The sequence below is a fragment of the Lynx canadensis genome, chromosome D3, assembly GCF_007474595.2.
Source record: "Lynx canadensis isolate LIC74 chromosome D3, mLynCan4.pri.v2, whole genome shotgun sequence".
In the NCBI taxonomy this organism is placed as follows: Eukaryota; Metazoa; Chordata; class Mammalia; order Carnivora; family Felidae; genus Lynx; species Lynx canadensis.
This window is the reverse complement of record NC_044314.2, coordinates 79755703-79777901: the sequence shown is the minus strand read 5'-3', so window position 1 is coordinate 79777901 and position 22199 is coordinate 79755703. Positions and strand designations below refer to the sequence as shown.

General features: G+C 49.3%; 1 protein-coding gene across 1 annotated transcript in view; it reads right to left on the bottom strand.

Moving 5' to 3' along the window:
- Window positions 1-22199, bottom strand: part of KSR2 (kinase suppressor of ras 2) — a 432131-nt gene that overhangs the window by 77061 nt on the left and 332871 nt on the right. The window contains exons 8-10 of the mRNA XM_032595418.1: window positions 9229-9296; window positions 8832-8844; window positions 6261-6399 (exon numbers count right to left, since the gene is read on the bottom strand). Of these exons, the coding sequence (XP_032451309.1) occupies window positions 6261-6399; window positions 8832-8844; window positions 9229-9296 (220 nt within the window). The remainder of the gene's footprint in view (window positions 1-6260; window positions 6400-8831; window positions 8845-9228; window positions 9297-22199) is intronic.

The window sequence follows — 22199 nt, the reverse complement described above, 5'->3', positions numbered from 1 at the left end:
CTGCATCCGAGCCAATGTTTGGTATTGTCACTATTTTCTATTTTAGCCATTCTGATAGTACAGTGACATTTCACAGTAGTTTTAATTTGCATTTTAATGGCTAATGATATTGAACATCTTTTCATGTGTTTACTTGCCATCTGTATATCCTCTTTGGTCTTGATTACTGTTAACTATATAATAAGCTTTGAAATTGGGCAGACTGATTCCTCCCACGTTATTCTTTTTCAAAACTGTTTTTAGTTATTCAAGTTCCTTTGCCTTTTCATATAACATTTAGAATAATTTTGTCTTCATCTACAAAAAAAATATTTTGCTGGGATTTTGATAGGAATTGGGCATCAATTTTGAGGAGAACTGACATCCTAACTATGTTGCATCTTCCAATCCATGAACATGGTATGCGTATCAGCTTCTAAATCAGAAAAACAGGAACAGGGGTTTATGTCTTTTGCCCATTTTGAGAAGTTTTTACCCATCATTTCTTGGAGAATTTTTTCAGCCCTGCCCTCTTTATTCTTTCCTTCAGCACTCTGATGACAGCAATGTTGGACCTTTTATTATTGTCCCAAGGGTCCCTGAGGTCCTACTCATTTTTTTTTTAGTCAATTGTCTTTCTGTTATCCAGACTGTGTAATTTCTACTGTTGTATCTTCAAGCTCACATATTCTTTCCTCTGTCCCTCCATTCTGTCACCAAGTCTCCCCACTGAGTTTTTACTTTTAATTATTGCATTTCCTAGTTATATGTTCTGAAATTTTCATATGGATCCTCTTTATATCTTCTATTCATTTGCTGAGACTTTGTATTTCTTTGCAGTGATTTCCTACTTTTTTCGTGTGTTTCAAGAGTATTTGTAATTGCTTGCTGAAATAGTTTTATGACTGCTCTAACAATCTCTGTCAGATAATTCTGAAATCTCACTTGTCTCAGTGTTGGCATCTATGGGTTGTCTTTTTTCATTCAGTTTGAGATCTTTCTGGCTCTTGGTGTGACAAGTGATTTTTCACTGAAGCCTGGACATCTGGGTATTAAGTTGTGAGACTCTGGGTCTTACTTAAACCTTTGGCTTTAGCTGGCTTCCCGTGATCCTGCTCTAGCAGGGAAGAGGGCGTGTGCTGTCTTGTTATTCCCAGGTAGGGCCAGATGCCTAGGCCCTCTGCCTCTGTCGGCACCTGAGGACAGGAGGGGCTCCTAATTGTTGCTGGGTGGGGTGGGAATTCCAGCCCCTTCACAGGCCTCCACTGATACGCACTTTCTGGGAGAGGTACTATTTCTACTAAGAGGTACTATTACCATTCCCCATGTAGCCTTCACTGACACCAAGCACAACAGAATAGCCTCATTATTTGGGTGGTGGTAAAAGTTCTGACTCTCCACTAGGCTTCCACTGACCCTACCTCATCAGGTAGGGGTGCTACATTATTGCTGGATGAGGGGGCTCACAGTCCCCAACACCAACCAGGCCACTTCACATCTTCAAGGCTTGGGACATGCTGTTATTTTGACTTGGAATATCTGTCCATCCCTGGTCTGCCTAGAAGACACAGTTCACAGCTCCCCTCCTCTGGGAAGTTCCCCTGACCCTCTGCTCCACCAGGTCAAGCACATCGTTCGCTCCTGGTGCTGGCTCTTCCCACTCACTCGGCTTCAGCTGTTGCTTCTACCCAGTCGCTTCTCAGCCTACTTGTCTGTTTTGCCCTCTAGGCTGGGAGCTCCCTATTCCCAGCCACAGTGTGGTCCTTAAATAGATGGGTGCTAGATGAAGGAAAACAAGAAAGAAATGAAGGGAGGGAGACTTGGAGGGATGGAGAGAAGGAGAGAGGGAGGGAAATGTATATCTCTTCCTACTAGATGGTGTCATTCATCTTGGAATCTGCAGAACTTAGCACAGAAACAAAAACATAAGAGGTAGTAATAAGTGTTATATGAATGAGTGAATTAACAGAAAAGAAGGAGGATTGGAATGAGGAATTGCATTTATGGAGCAAGGAATTATCTCTACCTCCTTGAGGGAAGAATTTAGGTCTTTCTCATCTCTGCAGCTCAGGGCTGATGTGAATAAACGGAATCATTTCAAGAGACAGCTGCATATGGTGCCCACATTCCTTGGCCAAATTGCTACAACAGGAGGGGAAATTCCTTCTTTGGGTCAGACCGAGATCCATGGCCCAATGGGACCAGCAACGGGAGGTTGCATTCCATCGAGGGAAACTCAAACTCAAATCAGATCATTCCAGGAAGGGCTAGTGGCATAATTCCTCTTTCAGAGCACAGCTAAGATACAGAAACATCCTTCAGAGACCTCCCAGTCCAAATCCTTATTCTGTAGATGGGGACACTGGGACTTGGAGAGGGGGAGTGACTTACTGGTGTCATACAGAGAGTTAGTGGCCTGGGTCCTTACCCCCAGCCCAGCAGCAGAAGCACAGGTTGCCCCAAGTCACAAGAAACTCACATCTGACTCTGGGAATTGAACAAAAGCATGCTTATCTCCCATGTTCCCATTCCATTCCACCCAGTTGAGCACTGATCTGGACATGGTGGTGATGATAACTGCCTCTCTCATGGACTTTTCCTAAGGAAACTGTCCCTACCCTCCAACCCAATAGACTGTGGTGAACAGACAGTCCTAAACAACCACACTTGTCTTATGACCTCCACGGCCCACCCCCAACACAGGACCACAGGTCCAAACAAGATGGCAGCTGGCCCATGACCATGATATGGAATGAAAAGATGAGCTGGCCGACAGCATCAGGCGCACAGGCAGAGACGAGATGAGGTTCAAAGAGAACAGAAGAGCCACGACAGGCCAGAAAACAAAGAAGCCAAGGTTATGAGAAATACATGGAGGCAGAAGCAATGACATGGAGAAGAGGGGAAGGTAGAGAACGAGACCAGTCAGCAGTAACAGACTGGAGCAGACCCAAGAAGAGCAGCTGAGTCACAATCATGATGGAAGAACAGGACAGTGATCCACGGTCCTGCTGGAGGTCCATGGAGCTGGCCCGAGTGCAAGGCCAACTGGAAAGGGCAAGCCGGCATGCAGCCATTTCGAATAGCGTCACTACAGCAGGTGCATCTTCAGCCTTGGACACCACTGCGGATACAGGGCTGTAGCCTGGTCCCCCAAGGAGCTGGCAGATACTGCCGTTTCTTCTTCTCCTCTGCCTCCTCCCCCTCCCCCTCCTCCCTCTTCCTCTTTCTGCCTCCTCTTCCTCCTTCCGTTCCTCTTTCCCCCATCAAGCCATTCCCTGCCCTGACCATCCAGGGTCAGACTAAATCCTTGACGCCTATCACTGCATCTACTCCTTTCCACAATCCCAGTCATAGCTGCTATTGTGCTGCCCCTTTAATGGGGGAGGAGGGGAAGGAACCAAGGTAGAGAGAGCTTGCTATGACCACACAGTCAGTGAAGGAACGAAGTTCGAAGGCTGGGCCTTCTGACTCCAAAATGCACACTCTAACTAACCATTACGTCGGGAGAAAAAGCCGGGCTTTTGTGAACTTGGATTGACTGAGCCAGACAGGAGAGGAGACAGAGCAATGAAAAGGGAGCCTTCAGACCAAATTGGCTCAGAAATCTATTGCACTAACCACATCATTGCCTGACAAAAAGAATCTGTGTGAAGCCAGTGAGAAGAGAAAGAGAGGAAAAAATAACCCGGCCCTGTGATAGATCCTGTCCACCTTCAAGTCAAAGCTGCTTTCTAAATAGAGGTTAATTTATTTCTCTTATCAAATTCTCCCGCTGGCAGACAAGCAGAACAATGTCACAGTCACTGATCTAGCTGACCCGTGTTTCTGTCCCATCTGATCAAGAGGCTCAGTATGCTGGCAAAGCCAGAGAGGAAGGTCTCGAGATGCTCTGAGCAGCTCGCCCCCTAAGATGTCACAAAGAAAAGGATGGGTTCTCTAGACATGCACGGTTACTTCTTAGGAACCGTGCCATTTGAGCCTCCTAAGCACCCCCAGAGGTGGGGATCCCTTCTTCTAGAGACCTATACGTATCTTATGCAAATAACAAAGAAAAAGTGGACCCGACCTAAGATCTGGATTGGAAACCCAAGATTTAAGCTGAAAACAGTATCTAGAATTTTCTGGATGCTTAACATGTGCCATGAACCATACTAGATGCTTGTATGTGGATTACTTCATTTCATCCCCAAGACAACTCTCTGAGGCTGGTGCTCTTATTATAGGCACCGTGGACATTTTAAAACGTGGCCTCAAATTCCTTGGACTCCTCCCATCGGCAGGTGGTTTCTATGCCTCTTCCCCTTGAATCTGAGCAGGAGCGTGACAGCCCCTGTCAGTATGACAGAGCAGAACTGACACTACCGATCCTTGGCTAGTGACAAGCCAAGACAACGCACCAAGGTAATGCTAAGTTACAAAAGCCCAGGCAACTTCTGCCTTGTTGCTCAGTTGCTCGTCGAGCCCTGAGCTGCCAGGTGAGAAACCCAACCACCCTGAAGCCGCCATATTGTGAGGAAGCCCAAACCATAAGGCAAGTCCGCATGTAGATGCTTCCGCTGGGTCTCCGCTGAACCCGGTCTCTGATGCACCACAGGCAGACACTAGACAGGTGACTGATGACGACTCTAGCTCAGAGGCTGGCATGCTTTTTCTTAACATGGCCAAATAGCAAATATTTTAGGCTTTGTGAGCCATGTGGTCCCCGTTGGAACCACTCAATTCTCAATCATAGTGTGAAAGCAGCCGTGGACAATATGGGTGTGGCTCATGCCAATATAACTTTATTCACAAAAACAGGTGCAGGTGCTGGGCTGGTTTGGCCTGTGAGCCATAGTGTGCCAATCTCTGCTCTAGAAGATTCCAGCCCCTAGCTGTGTAAGTTTTCCCAGTTCAGTCCCCACAGTTTCCACAAACATAATTAAAAGGCTGTCGTGCTCCACTAAGTTTGAGGGGCTTTGCTGTGCAGCAGTAGATAACTGGAACGTACCCATTTCATATACAGGAAAACTGAGGCCAAGAGAAATTAGTGGCCTGCCCTGAGGCTCACCGCTAGTAAGTGGGAGAAGCCAGGGCTGACTGCAAGGTTCGCCTGCCTTCAGAGGCCAAGCTCTCAACTGCTTAGATGACGCCACAAGGAGCCAGATGGTGAATGGCTGAGAGCTAGTAGTAAAAACGGTGGGTGATAGTGTGTGAGAGAAAGAACATATGGGCTTTGGTGGGGAGACGTACAAGGGGAGGTCAGAGACAGAGCGAGGGACCAAATTAGGCACGGTCTTGCAGGCTGCAGAAGGAGCTTGATTTGTTTTCTCAATGCAGTAAAGAGCCACTGGGTGGTTTTGAGGCAGAGGGGGACAGGATTCAAATTGCATTCATTAGGAATCACTCTGGCTGCTGTCTGGAGGATGGACTGGGGAGAAGCAATACTCTCTCCAGCCTTATGCAGAGAAGCTAGACAGAGCCTTGCCAGTGAGAGGTCACCGAGCCATCGTGACACTCATTTGGGTCCTGAACACAGGTGGTGACTTCCCACACGCTTGGATTGATTTGCACTTTACCCACCTTCAACACAGTGCACAGAAGCACTGGGGAGTTTGAGAAATCACCTGTTGGCACGTGCAGGCTTTGCCTCCCACCATAAGGCTGCAAGTGTCCCTGGGAAGGTTCTGGTGCAGTCCAACCCACAGACCAAACACATGGAAATCACGCTGGAAATTTCCATGCCACAGTGGACAGGTGCATAGAGAGGCTGACCATCTGAGGACCAGCCAGAAGTCAATCAAACTGGCTGAGGCCCAGAGCTTGCCTACCCCCCTCCCCCCGCCCCCCACATATCCATCTATCTAGTCTCTAGCAGGAGCTCAAAAAACAGTCTTCCGTCCCTCGGTGGTCCGATTCAACAGATATGTCAACCCAGCCATCTGCAAGGTTAATCCCGGCAGGTTGGCAAAACATCTCACAGAGCAAAGGGAGCTGGGTCTGGATCACTCAGGAACCCTGCTTAGACTCTCCCGCAATCCCTACTGCTCCCTCCTCGACACATTCATTCATTCTCATTTCCGTGTGCCCTCTCTCTAAATTAGACAGATTTCTGGCACACTCACTCTCCACGGAGGGCTGGATGCCCCCTAAGCTTTCCTTACGTAAACCACATGGAACGAGGAGAGCCCAGGTGGGCTGGGAGGCGAAGGTTTCCAGAGCAATTCGCTCAAGCCCCCCTCCCCGCCCCTCCCAGGCAGGCAGCCCCAGCAGACCCCGACCCAGCAGGACCCCGCCCTCACCTTGCTGATCTTGTTGGTTTTGGGGAGCGTCTGGCTGATGTGCAGGTCCGAATACCGGGGTGGCTTTCGTAGAGGGTTGTTGATGTCACACGGGACGGACTCTGTCCGGACTAACCTTGCTGGATCCGTAGGGGTAAAAACAGCAATTTGGGAGTTTAAGTACCGCTTCGTGTTAAACCGTTCTGCCAGGAAAGCCTAGCTCAGACCCCATCTTGAAGGCCTGCCCCCAGGATGGGAAGGGAATCCTCCAAAAACAATAGTTGTCAGGTCATGGCGTTAAGATCGGGTGTCCTCTGTGCTTTCTAGAATGTTTATGTTGTTAAGAAATGACTTGACAACTGTACATCTTGATAATGAAGCCGAAGCTATCCATTTGTTTTTGATACCATAATTGTTTCACGTGGGCATCATTTCAGAATTGACCCTCCTTTGAAATACAAGAGGCTCCTGATTCCTTAAGATCTACAATCAATGGATAAGCTCAGAATGACCACCTGTCCTTGCCTCCATCTAACCTTTGTGTCGGGATCCTCTTTCGTCATTTGTGGGATTTCTCAGGCCCGGGCAGCCTGCTGCGTGTCAAAACACGTTTGTCCTAAACAAGGCCACAGGGATCCCTGAAAGGAAGGCTTAGTATCTGCAGACCTCCCCTCAATGTCCTCCCTGAAGCCGCACAAAAAGCTGGGCACACAGCTGATGCTAAATAAATCCAAACGACGTCATCCAAGCTTCTCTTCCCGTCACCCCTCTCGTATTATCACTTCTTATAGGGACCACAGGGAGGGGCAAATTGAGGAGCTCAAATTCAAATCTGATGCCTGGCAGTGTGACTTGTTAGCTGTTTTGTGTTGCGGGGGGAGGGGGGGCAGTGCTGGTGGAGAAGTTAAAGCTTTGGACTGACCCAGGAATTTAATTTTTCTGCTTAGCCTGAGCTGCCATCTCCATGGAAACCAACTATATTTTAAACTTCCTACCAACAAGGGTGGGGGATGGGGGGAAAGCAAGAAGCTGGAGGACTTCTGGCAAGTTCCACTGGCTTTGCATGTACGGGCACCTGCTGCCTCTGAGCAAAGGGGGCACGGCCATGAAGGCAGCACGTAGGGAGCCTTTCTTCAGGTGTCGGCTTCTGGAAGCGGGTCACCTTGCAGCAGGCTGGTTCTGGTCTCCGCATGGGAGTTGGACTCCGGCAAAGACCACTAGGAGGTGGTTTCCCCAGTGAAGCTGACCCAAGCAAGACAAGGGGTCAAGAGCTGTGAGAATTCAGCTTTAAAAAATAGCCTCACTGAGCATATACAGTTGTGCAAGGAACAGATGGTTCTTAATTAAGGATGGGTGGGAAGGGGCAGGAGGGCTGAAGACTTCCTTCCCGGGGAATTTCCTCCCCTCGTGGAGGTAAGCAATGCAAAGATCATCGAAAACCAACGGCCCAATGGCTTTGGAACACATCCCAAGGCTTTCGGCAGCAATTTGCTTCCTTCTTTGAGTTTCCCTTGGGCTCATTCTAAATCGGGGCAGATTCCCTGGAGCGTGCATTGACCAAGGCCAGGGGAGCTGGGAGGGGCATAGCAGGGACAAGGAGGGACTCCGTCTCACATCAGCAGGTTGTGTACCTCAACATCGGCTCCAAGGCTCTAGCCAACCTATAGATGGGAGGGTGGGAGGGCAGGGAATTGGCCAGCAAGAATTTTAAAACTGTAATAAGTCGCTAATATCTGAAAATAATACAACTATTTGGGCTTTTCTTTGAAACATGAGAAAAATTCAGGTCCACGTTGTTTCTATCATTGCTGGAGTGGCTGTCCTCTCTAGATGGTTCCTGGGCTCCCCTTCCACTTTGCATGGCCCCACCTGGCCACCTCCTCTTATTCAGGATCCTGGTTTGGCCCTGGAAGGTACCTGAGTTTGCAACTTGTACCCTAGAAGTCTTGCCTCTTAAGGGGCAGAGGAACTGCCCACAGATTCAGTTAAAAATGCAGATTTTGATTCAGTAGGTCTCCTGTATGTTGAATAGCAGAGGTCAGAACCAGTGATATCCAACAGAACTTTCTGTGATGATGAAAGTGTTGCTTGTCTGCACTATCCAATATGGTAGCCACCCTCTGTGGCTACTGAGCCCTTAAAACGTGGCTGGTGTGACAGAATAATGGAATTTTTATTTTTATTTCATTTAAATTAATCTAAATCTAAATAGCCAGGTGTGGTTAGCAGCTACTGTATTGAACAGCACAGGCCCAGAGAGTCCCCTGGTGAATGAATTGTAACGTAGATAACAGAAGCCAGAGATAACTCCCCCATGAGACAAGAATCAGGGGAACTATTTTGAAAGCCGGACTACAAGGTTTCCCCAGTTGAGTCCCTGGCAGGTAGGGAAAAGCCTTTCCTTCTAGTCTTTCCTTCGCACTAAATTGGTCTTGCTTTTTGTGCAAGATACAAGGCTGGCCACGGCTCTCCCAAGGGCAGCTGTTACCTCGCTGCTTGGACAGGTTGCCCAGAGCCCCAGGGGACAGAACACAGATGGCCCAAAACCAACAGACCCAAGCCCGACCCTTCCCATGCCCACCTCTGCAGGGTCAAATGACTGAGTCTAGAGAGCATGTGAGAGGAAACACTCAGCCAGCACTCTTTTTAAGTGGGAAGGAAAAGCAATGAGATTAGGGGGGAAAGAGAGGAGAGTGGAAATTAGGAGAGCAGACAAGAATGAGAGAAAAAGAGTTAGGAAGGGGGAGATGAATCTGGGGGCTAAAGTATCAGAGAGACCAGCAGCGGGGCAAGGAACAGGGAGAAAAGGCACAGGAAATGGATGAAGGGGACAGATGCCAGGAAGAAGAGCATCAGAAAGGAAAAAATTGGCAAATATCGGGGGATTAAGAGGTACGCAGAAATGGCCTGGATGGGACAGCTATCTCAGAGGGCCTGCAGGAGCCCCTGCGCCACCCTACCCCTAGGGCACCAAGTGTTAAATACTTACCTCCTCTGTGGATGATCAGGAGATGACAGGGTGGGGCTTCTTTGGTGCATTTGTTGTGGCACTTTAACCTGAGAGAGAGAAAGAGAGAGAAGGATGGAAAGATGGGTGGCTGGGAGGCTGGGTGGGTGGGTGGATGGAATGGTGGGTGAGTGGGTGGATGGGTGGATGGATGGGTGGGTGGATGGGTTGGTGGATGGGTGGGTGGATGGGTTGGTGGATGGATGGATGGATGGATGGATGGATGGATGGGTAGACAGATGGTGGTTGGATGGATGGATGGAATGGTGGGTAGATGGAATCGTGGCTGAGTGGGTGGATGGATGGGTGGGTGGATGGACGGATGGAAGGATGGATAGATGGATGGGTGGATGGACACATGGTGGTTGGATGGATGGATGGATGGATAGATGAATGGATGGATGAATGGGTGGGTGGGTAGGTAGATGGATGAATAGATGGATGTGATGCCTTGGTGGTTTAGAAATCTCTAGAAGCTGTGGATACAAAAATCTGAGATGAGATAGGGCAGCTAAAGTATCTCCTTGGCACCTAGGAAATCAACTCTGAAGAGTCTGTTGCCATTCCCCTCACAGGTCAGTCCTGGGTGGTTCAGAGTGGGTAGCAACTCTTTCACCAACCATGTCCATTTGGACTTTATGCTTTGAAAGATATTTCCACTTTTGGTCTGTATTTTTAATCTTTATTGTCATCGTCATCATCCAATCCTAATAATCTTCCACTGTTTTCTTGTAAATTCATCTGGCAACCATGGCACTAAACATATTACATACACTATGTCATTGGACCTTTAGAACAACCTTACACAATGGATATTATTATCGTTCCCATTTTACAGATGGAAAAACAGATTAACTGAGCTTTCCTGGCAGAAACCTCAGGTCAGTGGCGCCAAAGGTGGTTTCTCGTTTTTCTTAAAGCCTCAAGCAACAGGACACAGCTAACCATGGCTTCCCCTTAGGATGAGATCAGTAACGGCTATTCGGTTTTAGACGTACGAAGAGTTTAGAGTCAAAATGTCCTACTTTGAGACAATGTCACCTTGCTCTCCCTCAAAGAGTTACCAGACTTCAAAAGGATAATAGATAATAGAAACCCCGAGTAATTTTGACCTGGCTTTGTCTTTTCCGTTTAGAGTTTTATGTCAGTAGGAAAGATATACACTGTGGCAGATGCTGTGGGTACCCCACCTGCATCCTTTTAGGTTCCCTTATCATTTCTGTGCACGCCAGCCTAACTTCCAACAGCCAACATCTTTGCCAGAAAACACCCTTAGCCTGCTCAGAGGTTTAATATTAAAATACACAGAGAGGCACAGGAGCTTTAGATTTGCCCTCGACCTTCTTCCTCTCTAGGGATTTGACAGTTCTCTTTAACAGAATGGTCTCAACACCTAGTCATAGACTCAACTTTGACTCCCCCAATTAGTCTAGCTCGGTGGTTCTCAAAGTGGAGTCCTGAGACCAGTCACATCGGCACCATCCGGGAACTTTTCAGAAATGCCAATTTCTGGGACCCCCCCCCCACCACCCCGGATTGATGGATCTGAGACTCCAGAGCTGAAATGCAGTTAACATGTTTGGAACAAGCCCTCCACCTGAGCGTGATATGTGCTCATGTGTGAGAACCACTGGTCTAGTTGATTGTTTTGGAACGTCTATGCACATTTGCCCAATTATTTTTTTGTCTTCAGTCTTTTGGGCCCTAATAGGGCACTGAATTCCTCTCTCATATGGAAAGGTTAGCCCTGAGGCCGCCAGGAGTGCAGGGATGAAGTGGGGTGGGGGGTGGGGGGTGGGGGGGGAATGCAGGCAGCATGGAATAATGCCAGATCACATCGTAAGAACATTAGTCCGTCTCCAAATCTCCTTCTCTCTGACTGCATCGGGGAACTCTCTGGTGCTAACACATCTTTATATCTCTCTACCACATGCTAAGCCCAGTCCCAGATTTGGACAGGCGACAGTATCCACAGGAAATGTAATACATTTATTTTTCCGGGGCGCCTGCGTGGCTCAGTCAGTTAAGCGTCCGACTTCGGTCATGATCTCGTGGTCTGTGAGTTCGAGCCCCGCGTCAGGCTCTGTGCTGACAGCTCAGAGCCTGGAGCCTGCTTCGGATTCTGTGTATGTCTCTCTCTCTGCCCCTCCCCTGCTTGTGCTCTGTCTCTCTCTTTCTCTCTCAAAAATAAACATTAAAAAAATAAATAAATTTATTTTTCCATTTTTCCATTTTTTTTTTTCTGGTTGCCTTATATTAATGGAAGTGATGCTGATTTTCCACCCATGGTAATAAGACACATTTCCATCCTTAAATAAATGTATTGAAATTTAAAAGGCCATAAATAGTAAATAAATAAAAGGAAGGCTGCTACATACATATGACAAAATCACGACAGGGTCGTGAGCGAATGACTGAATCAACTCGGGACAAATTAGCTTAGACAATTCAGAACTGTCAAAAAAAAGTGGCAGCTCTTGGCCCCTAAAAGTCTAAGATGATTGAAAAACATTAAGAGGTGCTACTGGGGGGCACCTGGATGGCTCGGTCAGTTGAGTGTCTGACTTCAGCTCAGGTCATGATCTCGCGGTTCATTGGTTCGAGCCCCACGTTGGGCCACTGCTGTCACACTGTCAGTACAGAGTCTGCTTCAGCTCCTCTGTCCCCACCCCCTCTGCCCCTCCCCAACCTGCGCTCTCCCAAAAAAAAAATACTAAAAAAGAAAAAAAGAGGTACAAGCTCTGAGAACAAGTGCTTGTGATGAGCCACGAAATGCCCCCGGGGCTTTACGCAATTTATTTAATCCTCATATCAATCCTAAAAAGTAGGAACTAGGGGCACCAGGGTGGCTCAGTCAGTTAAGCATCTGACTCTTGATTTTGGCTCAGGTCCTGATCTCACAGTCCTGGGAGAGAGCCCTGCATTGGGTTCCATGCACGGAGCCTGGTTGGGATTCTCTCTCTCCCTTTCTCTCTCTGCTCTTCCCCACCTCAAAAAAAAAAAAAAAAAAAAAAGAATAAAAAGTAGGAACTATTGTTATCCCCATTTTACAGAGTGAAAAACTGAGGCTTAGCAAACTTGGATAACTTGCTGAAGGTCAAATAGCCAGTAACAGACAGAAGTCCCAAGCCCAGCTCTAACCACCACGCAGATGCCTGTAAAACCTTCATTCTTCTTCCTTTACATCTTGGGGGTGGGGTGAATAAGTGGGAAGGTTCCTAGGATCTCTAACCAGCACAATCAAAATGTCCTCCTTTGAGACAAGCCTAAGATGTCACTTTGCTCTTCCCCTACAGTTGCCTGACCTCACAAGGATATTAAAAATCCCACCTTACTGCAAATTTGTCTTTTTCTTTTCTTTCTTTTTTTTTTTTTTTAATTTTTTGAATGTTTATTTTTGAGGAAGAGGGACAGAGCATGAGCAGGGGAGGGGCAGAGAGAGGGAGACACAGAATCCGAAGCAGGCTCCAGGCTCCGAGCCATCAGCACAGAGCCAGACGCGGGGCTCGAACTCACAAACCGCGAGATCATGACCTGAGCCGAAGTCGGACGCTTAACCGACTGAGCCACCCAGGCACCCCATGTCTTTTTCTTTTCTAAAGCTCCCTGGACTCTCAAGTCCCAGTCCCCCTGGAGGTCATTGGTATTGCATCCAAACCCTAGTTCGAAGCTCCAGGGAATGTGCAACTAGCCCTTCATTCATTCTGCAAACACTTAACGGGGCCTACTGGGCCCCAGGTCCTGGGGACACGCCGGGAACAGGGCAAATGAAGCTGCTATGCTTACGGGGAGGGATAAAAACCACATAAACAAATATCAGATCATTGCAGGTGTGTTGAGATGGAAGAAAAAAATCATTCAGGGAAACCGGATGGAGGGTATGGAAGTGAGAAGGATGGGCTTCCGGCCGGTGCAAAAGTGGGGGGCAGGAACAAGCTGGTGGGTTCAGGGGTCAGAGGTTAAAGGCCGATGAGGCCGAAGAGAACCACAAAACGATAAAGACACGAGGAAGGGGCGGAAGACACGGACAGGGCCCCCCGCAACCCTGGCGAGGCGTCTGTATTTGATTCTGCAGGCCCCGGGAAGTCACTGGAGGCCGTCACAGCCGGGATAGGTCAGACTGATGCTTGGGAAGCCCTGAGCTGGGGAATCCGCTGATGCCAAATGAGAGTGGAACCGAGAAGTTTCTGCACTCACTGCTGTTTGAAATCGCTTGATTCTGCCCTGGAAGCTTCCAGAAAGAAATGTTTCCTTTCTGCCTCTCCCGCCTACGAGTCTTCTCTAACGAGCGCAGCTGGAATGGTGACGTGCAGGTGTGGAGAAGCCCGGTCGCTGTCGTGGGCAGCACTCTGAAGCAGGAGCAGACAGTCCCATGCCACCGCTGGACCGCGCCCGAACCAGGACGGGGCAGGCGGAGCCTCCTGTGACCTCAGCCCGTGCCCTGCCTCCCCCAGGCATTATCCCCTCCGGTATCCCTCGTTGCTTGTCTTTTGCAGTTAGAGAAAAGCCTTCCTTCATCTCTGGCCAAAAGGTGGGAGATGGAACGCTTGTCCCTCTGGCCAGCGCTTCAAAGGGCGGCCCTAGCAAGGGGGGCACAGCCACTGCTCTTGCAGAAAAGCCCAGAGAACTTTCACGCTGAGACGCTTAACCCTTTGCACGGAGGTAGGCGGAGCAGTGGCATCTACTAACTGAGTGGGCCGACTAGCCTAGCGCTGAAATGATACAGACCCTCAAGGGCAGGGGAAGAAGGAGCCAGAGAAGGAAATGCACAGGATTCCACCCAGATGAGACTTTTCCTTTCACTGCCCATAGAAGGGAAAACTAAGGCCGACCGCCCGCTTCCAAGTCAGACGCCCAAGGCTCAACCTCCAAGGCTCTGATTCGGTCTTTGCCGGGAACGTGGGTGTTCAGTGAGTGAATGCCAGAACCACTGAATGAGGAGGACACATTCTACTTCCCAAACAAGGGGTGTCCAGAAGCCTAGATCTTCCAGAATACAGCACCCTCCCCTCCAAAAAGGCGAAATGGGGTCAGGAAAATATGAAGCAGGGATCTGGGTTCAAGGTCCGACATTATCACTTCCTGGCTGTGACAACTTGAGTAGGTCGCCGACCCGCTCTGAGCCACAGTCTCGTCATCTGTAAAATGGGGACAATCATAGTATCTGTAGCTGCAAAGAAACGTAGTATCTGCAGTTGCGTAGCCGCAGAGAAAACTAATGATATGACACACGTGGGTGCCCAGGACGATTACTTTAAGTAGCAGGTGCTGTTATAGTTTTCGTTATAGTCATTCTTACTATTGCTAGTTTGTGTCTCAAGCCCCTGAGACAGTGGAGGACTTTCTCCAGTGGAGGACTTTCTCTTGCTGAATTGTGGGCTGACTGCAATGCCTGGAGCTTTGAAACACCCACGGGTGGGACCTGGCTGGTGACGATCCCAGTCTCCTCCCCCTTGGGTGGGACGGACACTCAGAGGTGTCAGAGGTGAGGCTGGACCCCAGCTACCCAGAGCTGTTACCTGCCCAGTGAAGCACCCAGTGCTGGCTTCCTTCCTTCCCTTCCTGGTCTCACTCCCCCGCTCCCCCGTTGGCATGGTCTGGATCACCTCTTCAATACACTTGCCCTCGAATCCTTGTTTTGAGGCCTTGAGGAAGAGGCGAGCCCAAACAGGACACCATGATCATGAAAGGAGGCTCAAAACCCAAAGCGGCCATCCCAAAGCTCTCACACCAAAGCCGAGCCTCTACTCCCTGTCCCTTGTGGGTCTGCGGCCCACGGTCCTTAATGAATTTGTTTCTCCAGGTGCTTCGTTCCACACAGAGAAGAGGGAGGGCTGGGGGGCACACAGCTGACAGGACAAAGCTCCCCATCAAACTTGGCCCAGAGGAGCACCATGAGTTAGCACCGTGGCTCTGAACAACGCCAGGCACCAGGGAAAGGTCATATGGGGTTCCCCAAGTAGTTAGAAGCTTGGGTTTCTGAGTCAAGCCAACATGAGCCTGAACCACAGTTCTGCCCTCCCCACACCAAGGGGACATCCGTCCGCCTTGCTGAGATCCAGGTTCCTCGTCTGCAAAACTGTAGTGAGGATCTCACCAAAAAATGCCCGAGTGGGGTCCACAAAGGCAGCACACAGGTCAAGGTTTCCATAGACAGGCTGAAACAACTTGAGTGGACACAGGGAATGCCACGCGAACCTCACGCAGCCTGGAAACTTGGAAAGGATTTATTTAAGACTTTTCATTGAAGAAGGTTAATTTTTTTTTTTTTTTTAACTTTCAAAGCTAATAGGATAAGCTTCGGTTACGGTTACGGAGAAAAGTTGCCTTCGTGGGATATCTTGTTCCCCAAAGGAGCTGCTGGCTAAATGAGACATCCTCTCCGTCTGACAGTTAAATGTGTGAATTTATCTTGAGGGCAAGATCTGGGTCGTCCTCATCCTTGTAGCCTCCCGTTCCTTCCCCCCTTTCAGTGCCTGGCCTGGGGGCTGGTGCATAATACATGCTGCATAAACACTACAGACACAGAAGGAGAGAAAAGGAAAGACAAGGAAGGAAGGGCAGAAGGGAAAGCCATCGAATGCCACTGACCGCCCCCGGTGTGCGGGCGCGAATGGTCTCTATCAAAAGGCTTCTTGAAAAATGATTCCTATTTCTTATAAAAGGAATCTCTCACAGTTTGTGAAATGCAGGTGTGCCCGTCTCTGCATTCTTCTCTCGAGGTCCCCTCTTCCCCACAGTGAGGTCAGGACAGGGGTTGGGCCAGAAGCACATGGACTTGCATGGACCTTGCCCGGGAACGGTGGGGGACAAATGAGCAGCTTTGCTGTTTCCTTAATGGATCTGTCATGGCCCCCAGCCTTCCTGTGGGGCAGACGAGAGCCCAGAGACCCGTGTGGCGCTGGGATCAGAAGGCTAGCCTTCCCCGAAGGGGGGCGGGCAAAATTCCTGCTGGTGAACACAGTCATGTCCATTTCAAATGGTTCACTGGGCAGTTGTAACCAATTTACAAAGTCTGCAGCCCAACTCCCTGACCCTGACTTTGTCTCGTCCACCACAGCTTGCTTTGCAATCCGTATGAGCAGGGCACAGCCCTTCCTTACAGAGAACAAATGATGTTTTGAAAACCTGGCTCCCAGCATCTGAATGAGGGAACGTTAAAGAAACGCCTACCTCTTATATAACCTGTTTTTTCTGAACAACACAGCCATGAAGGGTGGAAACCACCGTGCCCATTTCAAAGTCAGGAAGACTGAGGCTCAGGAAGCAGGCCACTCATACAGACAGTAAAGAGCAGAGTCAGGGTCATTCATTCATTCATGCACATAAAGATGTGATTGCCTTCCTCCTCTGTGCCAGGTGCGGGGTGAGGCCCCAGGGTGTGTGTAATAACACAGGGCAAGAATTCTCTCTTTAATCATCTCTCTTGCCAAGATCCAGCACACAGTTCGCCATCCAGGTATGTAAACCCATCTCTTACTATTCCGATCACGAACATCTTTCCATCCATCCCACTGCCTCAGAGTTGCCCCTTTTCTAGAAAGGATCCCCTGTGGATCGGAACTAGGTTCTCGGGGGCTTGGGTTGGCAAGAACCACTTTCCCTCCAGAAGCTCCTTTTGAGATCTACTCCACCAACAAACATTTCCTGAGCGCTTTCTACGTGCCAAGTACCGTGCCGGCCCTGGGGGTACAGAGAGTGAAGGACACGGGCAGAGCCCTACCCTCAACTAGTTTGAAGTCCGGTCAGAGAGACAGGCAGGTACACGGGCGAAGACAATGTAGTTACGTTACGTGGGATGACGGTGAAGGACCGGGTGTGGCACTTTGGACCTGAGGGGAGTCCAGGAGGGCGTCCTGCAGGAAGAGGTGACCGAGCTGAGCCTGAAAGATAAATGGGAGCTGGCCGAAGTGTGCAAGGGAGATCCAGGCAGAAGCAACACAAGGCGGTGCGAGCATGTGTTGATTGGTGGGCAGGTGGCCTTCTGCAGGGGTTGAGACTTCAGTGATGCTGGAGTCCTGGGTTCAAGGAGGGAGGCAGTGAGAGGGGCGAAAGGACAGCTCAGTAAGGGACGGCACAGCGTATCACTGGGAGCCTGGATTTACCCTGACAGCAAGGGAGAACCAAGGAAGGATTTTAAGCGGGGAGGCAAAGGCTGGATATGCATTTTGCAAAGACCCCCTTCCCCCTCTCCCTGCCCCGCTCACTTCTACGGGCAGAATATGTACAATTAAAGGGCACAAAGCTCCCTCACGCATTATATTCCTGACTTCCTGCTTTCTGCTCTCCTTCTCCCAGGTCACCGCACTAAGTGCTCCTCAAGGCTTCTTGCAAAATCACAAAACCAAATCATTGCCCCCTTTATAGTGGGGCTTGTTTCACTGACTCCCCCAACTGAGCAGTTCTGTCTCATCTTGGTTCCCCTGTGGTCTCTCATTTAAGCCAATGCTTCGAGAAATGCCCCATATGCTCTCAGTGGAGGATATCAAAACACTTCTTCCCCTTCCCGCTGACAACTCAGTGAGGCTGAGCTCTTTGGCCCGCGACTGGGTAAGAAAAAAAAAAAACGACAACAACAACAACAAAAAACCCAACAACAGAGATGAACAAGGTTGGTGGGGAGTGTTAACATATAAATCATACCGCAGGCTCCAAAAAATAATGAAAAATGATCAGGAAAACCCAGCACTTCTCTCCATAAGAGGATATACTGCAGGAAAGCTGTGGATTAATTAGCTGTTGGAGATGTCCTCCCCTCCCCATCCTGCAACTTCCCCAAGAGAGGAGAGAGTGACCACAGAGTTTTCTTGGTTCCTAGGACCTGCAGGTGTTCATCAGAACACAAAGACCCGTTTGCCATCTTCCTTTTTTTAATATATATTTTAATGTTTTTATTTATTTTTCAGAGAGAGAAAGACAGAGCATGAGCGGGGAAGGGGCAGAAAGGAAGGGAGACACAGAATCCGAAACAGGCTCCATGCTCTGAGCTGTCAGCACAGAGCCCGACACAGGGCTCAAACCCGTGAACTGCAAGATCATGACCTGAGATGAAGTCGGACGCTTAACCGACCGAGCCCCCCAGGCGCCGCCCCCCACCTTTGCCATCTTTCAATTCAAGAAATAGAGGAGAGGGTAGCAGGCTCGGGGAATGAGGAGGAAAAAGATTACTAGCTCTGGTCTGAGGTCAGGTTGAGATCAGATTTGCACCTTCCATTCTGCCTGTTTAAGTCAAGGAGAAGCAGAGAGGGGGCTAGCATTTGTTGCTGGCCTACTGTGTGGCTGGCCCTTTACCCACGTAAAGTGGCTAAGAGTCTGGGATGCTGAGTCAGAGAGACCGGTGGTTTGATGAGCAGATCTACCTACTGGGAGACTTTGGATTTACTCCTGAAGGCCTCCGTTTCTTCACCTGTAAAATGGGGAGGAACAGACCCTACCTTCCAGGGTTGTTGCAAGGATTACATGAGATCATGCATGCGAGCTGTTCAGCAAAATGTCCAGCACTTAGTAAGCCCTCAATACATGATCCCATCAGCACCATCCATCACACCCAATGCCCACCTCAGCGTCTAGCAGAATTATTATTTTTTAAGTTGTTTTCTTTACTTTTTTTTTTTGAGAGAGTGGGGGGGGGTGCAGAGAGAGAGGGAGAGAGAGAATCCCAAACAGACTCTGCACTGTCAGCACGGAGCCCAAAGCAGGGCTTGATCTCATGAACCGTGAAATCATGACCTGAGACGAAATCGAGAGTCGGATGCTTACCTACTGGGCCACCCAGGTGCCCCTCCAGTAAAATAATCATCCTCCACATACAACTGTGATTGGACCCAAAGTTTTGCACGTACTAGGCAAAAACTCCCATAAGGGACCGTGAATTCCCATTCTGATTGTTGCAAAAACAGAAATGTTTCTATTAATGGAAAAGTAAGTTCAGGCTTCAAGCTGGTGATCTCTGAAATGCATGCTTATAATTATATCCTGCCAATATCCTGTGTGGGGTATAAATTCCCGAAGCTTCCAGGAACTTCACGGCAGCTGCAGCATCGTGTTCATCAACTCCTCAGTCTTTCCAGGGCCAGGAAAATGAGTGCACCCCGTTGCTCAAACCAACCATGGCTTACTCCACACTTCCACCTCATCACCTGTGGCTGGAGTCACTGTGCAAAACCAGGAAATTTTCAGATAAAACACGGTATTTTGATGCAAAAACACAGGTTAGGAGAACATACAGCCCCAGAGAAGAACCAATAAGTACACAAACTCCAAATAGAAAGATCCAATAACAGAGCCACGGCTCATTGAAATGAAAATCAGTAGAGACGCCGGGGTGGCTCAGTCGGTTGAGCATCCGACTTCAGCTCAGGTCATAATCTCACGATTCACAGGTTTGAGCCCCACGTCGGGCTCTGTGCTGACAGCTCAGAGCCTGGAGACTGCTTCAGATTCTGTGTCTCCCCCTCCCTCTTTGCCCCTCCCGTGCTCATGCTCTGTCTGTCTGTCTCTCAAAAATAAATAAGAACATTAAAAAAAATTTTTTTTAATGAAAATTAGTAAAGTGCCAGATTATATGGAAAGAAATAAGTGCCAGCACATCCAGCCAAGCTACCGAAGGCAGAAGGAGAAGGAACGTGTTTAAAGGGCATTCAAACACTGGAATAAATTGGAAGTCTTGGGCTAGTTAACTCAGTTTTCTAAACTCACTTTTTACCTTCCCAGGGAAATGATTATGGGTCTCACCCCTACAGAAGTGGGCAGTGACCTAAATCAGAACACAGGAAATGTTTCTATTTGCACAGACATGCCCCAACCAACATGGGTCACCTGGGACATGGGACTTCCAGTGCTAAACCCAGGAAAGTCCCAGGCAAACCGAGATGTTTGATCGCATTATTGAATATTGTAATGGCACTCTAAAGTTGGCACTCCAGGGGCGCCTGCGTGGCCCAGTCGGTTGAGCGTCCGACTTCAGCTCAGGTCATCATCTCGCGGTTTGTGGGTTCGAGCCCTGCATCGGGCTCTGTACTGACGGCTCAGAGCCCGGAGCATGTTTCGGATTCTGTGTCTCCCTCTCTCTCTGCCCCCTCCTGTGCATGCACTCTCTCTCTCAAAAATAAATAAATATTAAAGCGGCACTCTAGAACTGAATTACAAGTATACCACAGTCCCATTGGTTGGCAATGACTGTTTCACTATATAAACCAGAGGCAATTCCACCAAGGACAATTCTGCTCCCCCTGGGAAGATCTGGCAATGTCTGGAGACATTTTTGGTTGTCACAACCTGGGATGGAGTATGTGTCTGTGTGCGTGTGTGTGTGTGTGTGTGTGTGTGTGTGTGTGTGTTGGGGGTGCTCCTGGCATTTGGGGGGTGGATGCCAGTGACGCTGCTAATTATCCTGCAATGCACAGGGCATTTGCCCAAACAAGGAATTATCAGGCCCCAAATTTCAATGGTTCTGAGGTTGAGAAACCCGATTATAAATGCTTGAACATGTCTCCCAAGGATGGTTCAGAATATCCTAAAAGACAAATGGGGAACAAGAACTATGGAAAAGGAGGAAATGTGCTACATTTTCCAGAACTTTCCCTCACTTCAACCCACGCAGGTGATTTAGTGAGTAGGGTTCTCTTCCTTCTTTGCATTAATAGAAAATCCGTTTCTGCAACTTAATACATGCTGACCAACTTACTGAAAGATTCGGATTTGAGGGAATCCTCAAGTCATTAATGCGACTGGTGCACTCACAGGTCCTATGACATCCAATTCAGAGAGGTTTAGAAACTTCCCCAGAATCACACAGCCAGGATGGGGCAGAGCCAGGACCTAAACAGCTCTCTCTGCCCCCTGCTGTTGTTTTATTATGCTACGTTGGGTTCCTTAGAAGCAGATCCTGAGATGGGTGTTCTTGTGAGTGGAGAGAGTTCTCCAAGAGAGGCTGCTTCCTTTGCGCGGGAAGCTGGATGAGGAATGGGGGAGAAGCTAAGCAAAGACGTGGCTTCAGGTGACTCTAGTCTCAGCCTGATCCCCCCCCCCACCCCCCGGGGGCTCTGGGCTGCGAAGTGCACCACAGAGGGTGTCTGCCTTGAGGCAAGCAGGCTGGCCTTCTGTACCCTGCACCTGGCTCTGAGCCACCCGGAGCAGGGGGAGGCTTCTTCCCGGGCACCTTGGGGTGAGGCAGCCACAATCACCCAAGGGCAACCCCCCCCCCCCACCGGGGAGGTCTCAGGTATGAACTGTTTGCAGCAGCTCCCACAGCAACCGGTAAATGAGGTCGCCAGGAAGGTAAGCAGACCATCGAGTCACATGTGGGTGAGGGAAGACTGTGCTCGGTGACCGCTAACTTCATCATTCTGTCTTCAAAGCAGAGGAGCGACTGCTCCCTGGTCTTAGAGAAAAAGGAGACTTAGCACCTGCCAGACATTCTGACTCCCAAACCCCTCGCGTCTCAGGCCATAAGAGCAGGTGACCGGGAGAACATCTGAACTCCTGGCTTCTGCCTGCTCCTACTTTCCCGCAAGAAGCAAAGGCCACCCTGATACCAGCACTGTCCTCCCCAAGGCCTCGCCCTTGGCAAGTGACCCACTCCAGCAAGATGACAGCTCCAGGGTTCAAGGAACGGGGCCGGACGGGGAGCGAGCGGTCCCTACCCAGGCTGGGAGCCACAGGGAGTAGCACCCACGAGTCACAGCGGCATGGCCTGGTGCCCTGTCTGCACAGAAGAATCGGTATTCCCCGGCCCCCAGGCCCCGCCCAGGACAAACAACTGAAAAATATGCTCGAGTCCTTCTAAGTCCTCATCCAGGCTTTGCCCGTGCCTGTGTCCTTGCCTGTGACTTCGCCCAGAACACCCTTCCCCCTGCTCCACCTGGCTACTTCCCACTCCTTCCTCAAGACTTCAAGGGCTTCTTTTTTTGTTTTCTTAATGTTTATTTATTTTCGAGAGAGAGAGAGAGAGA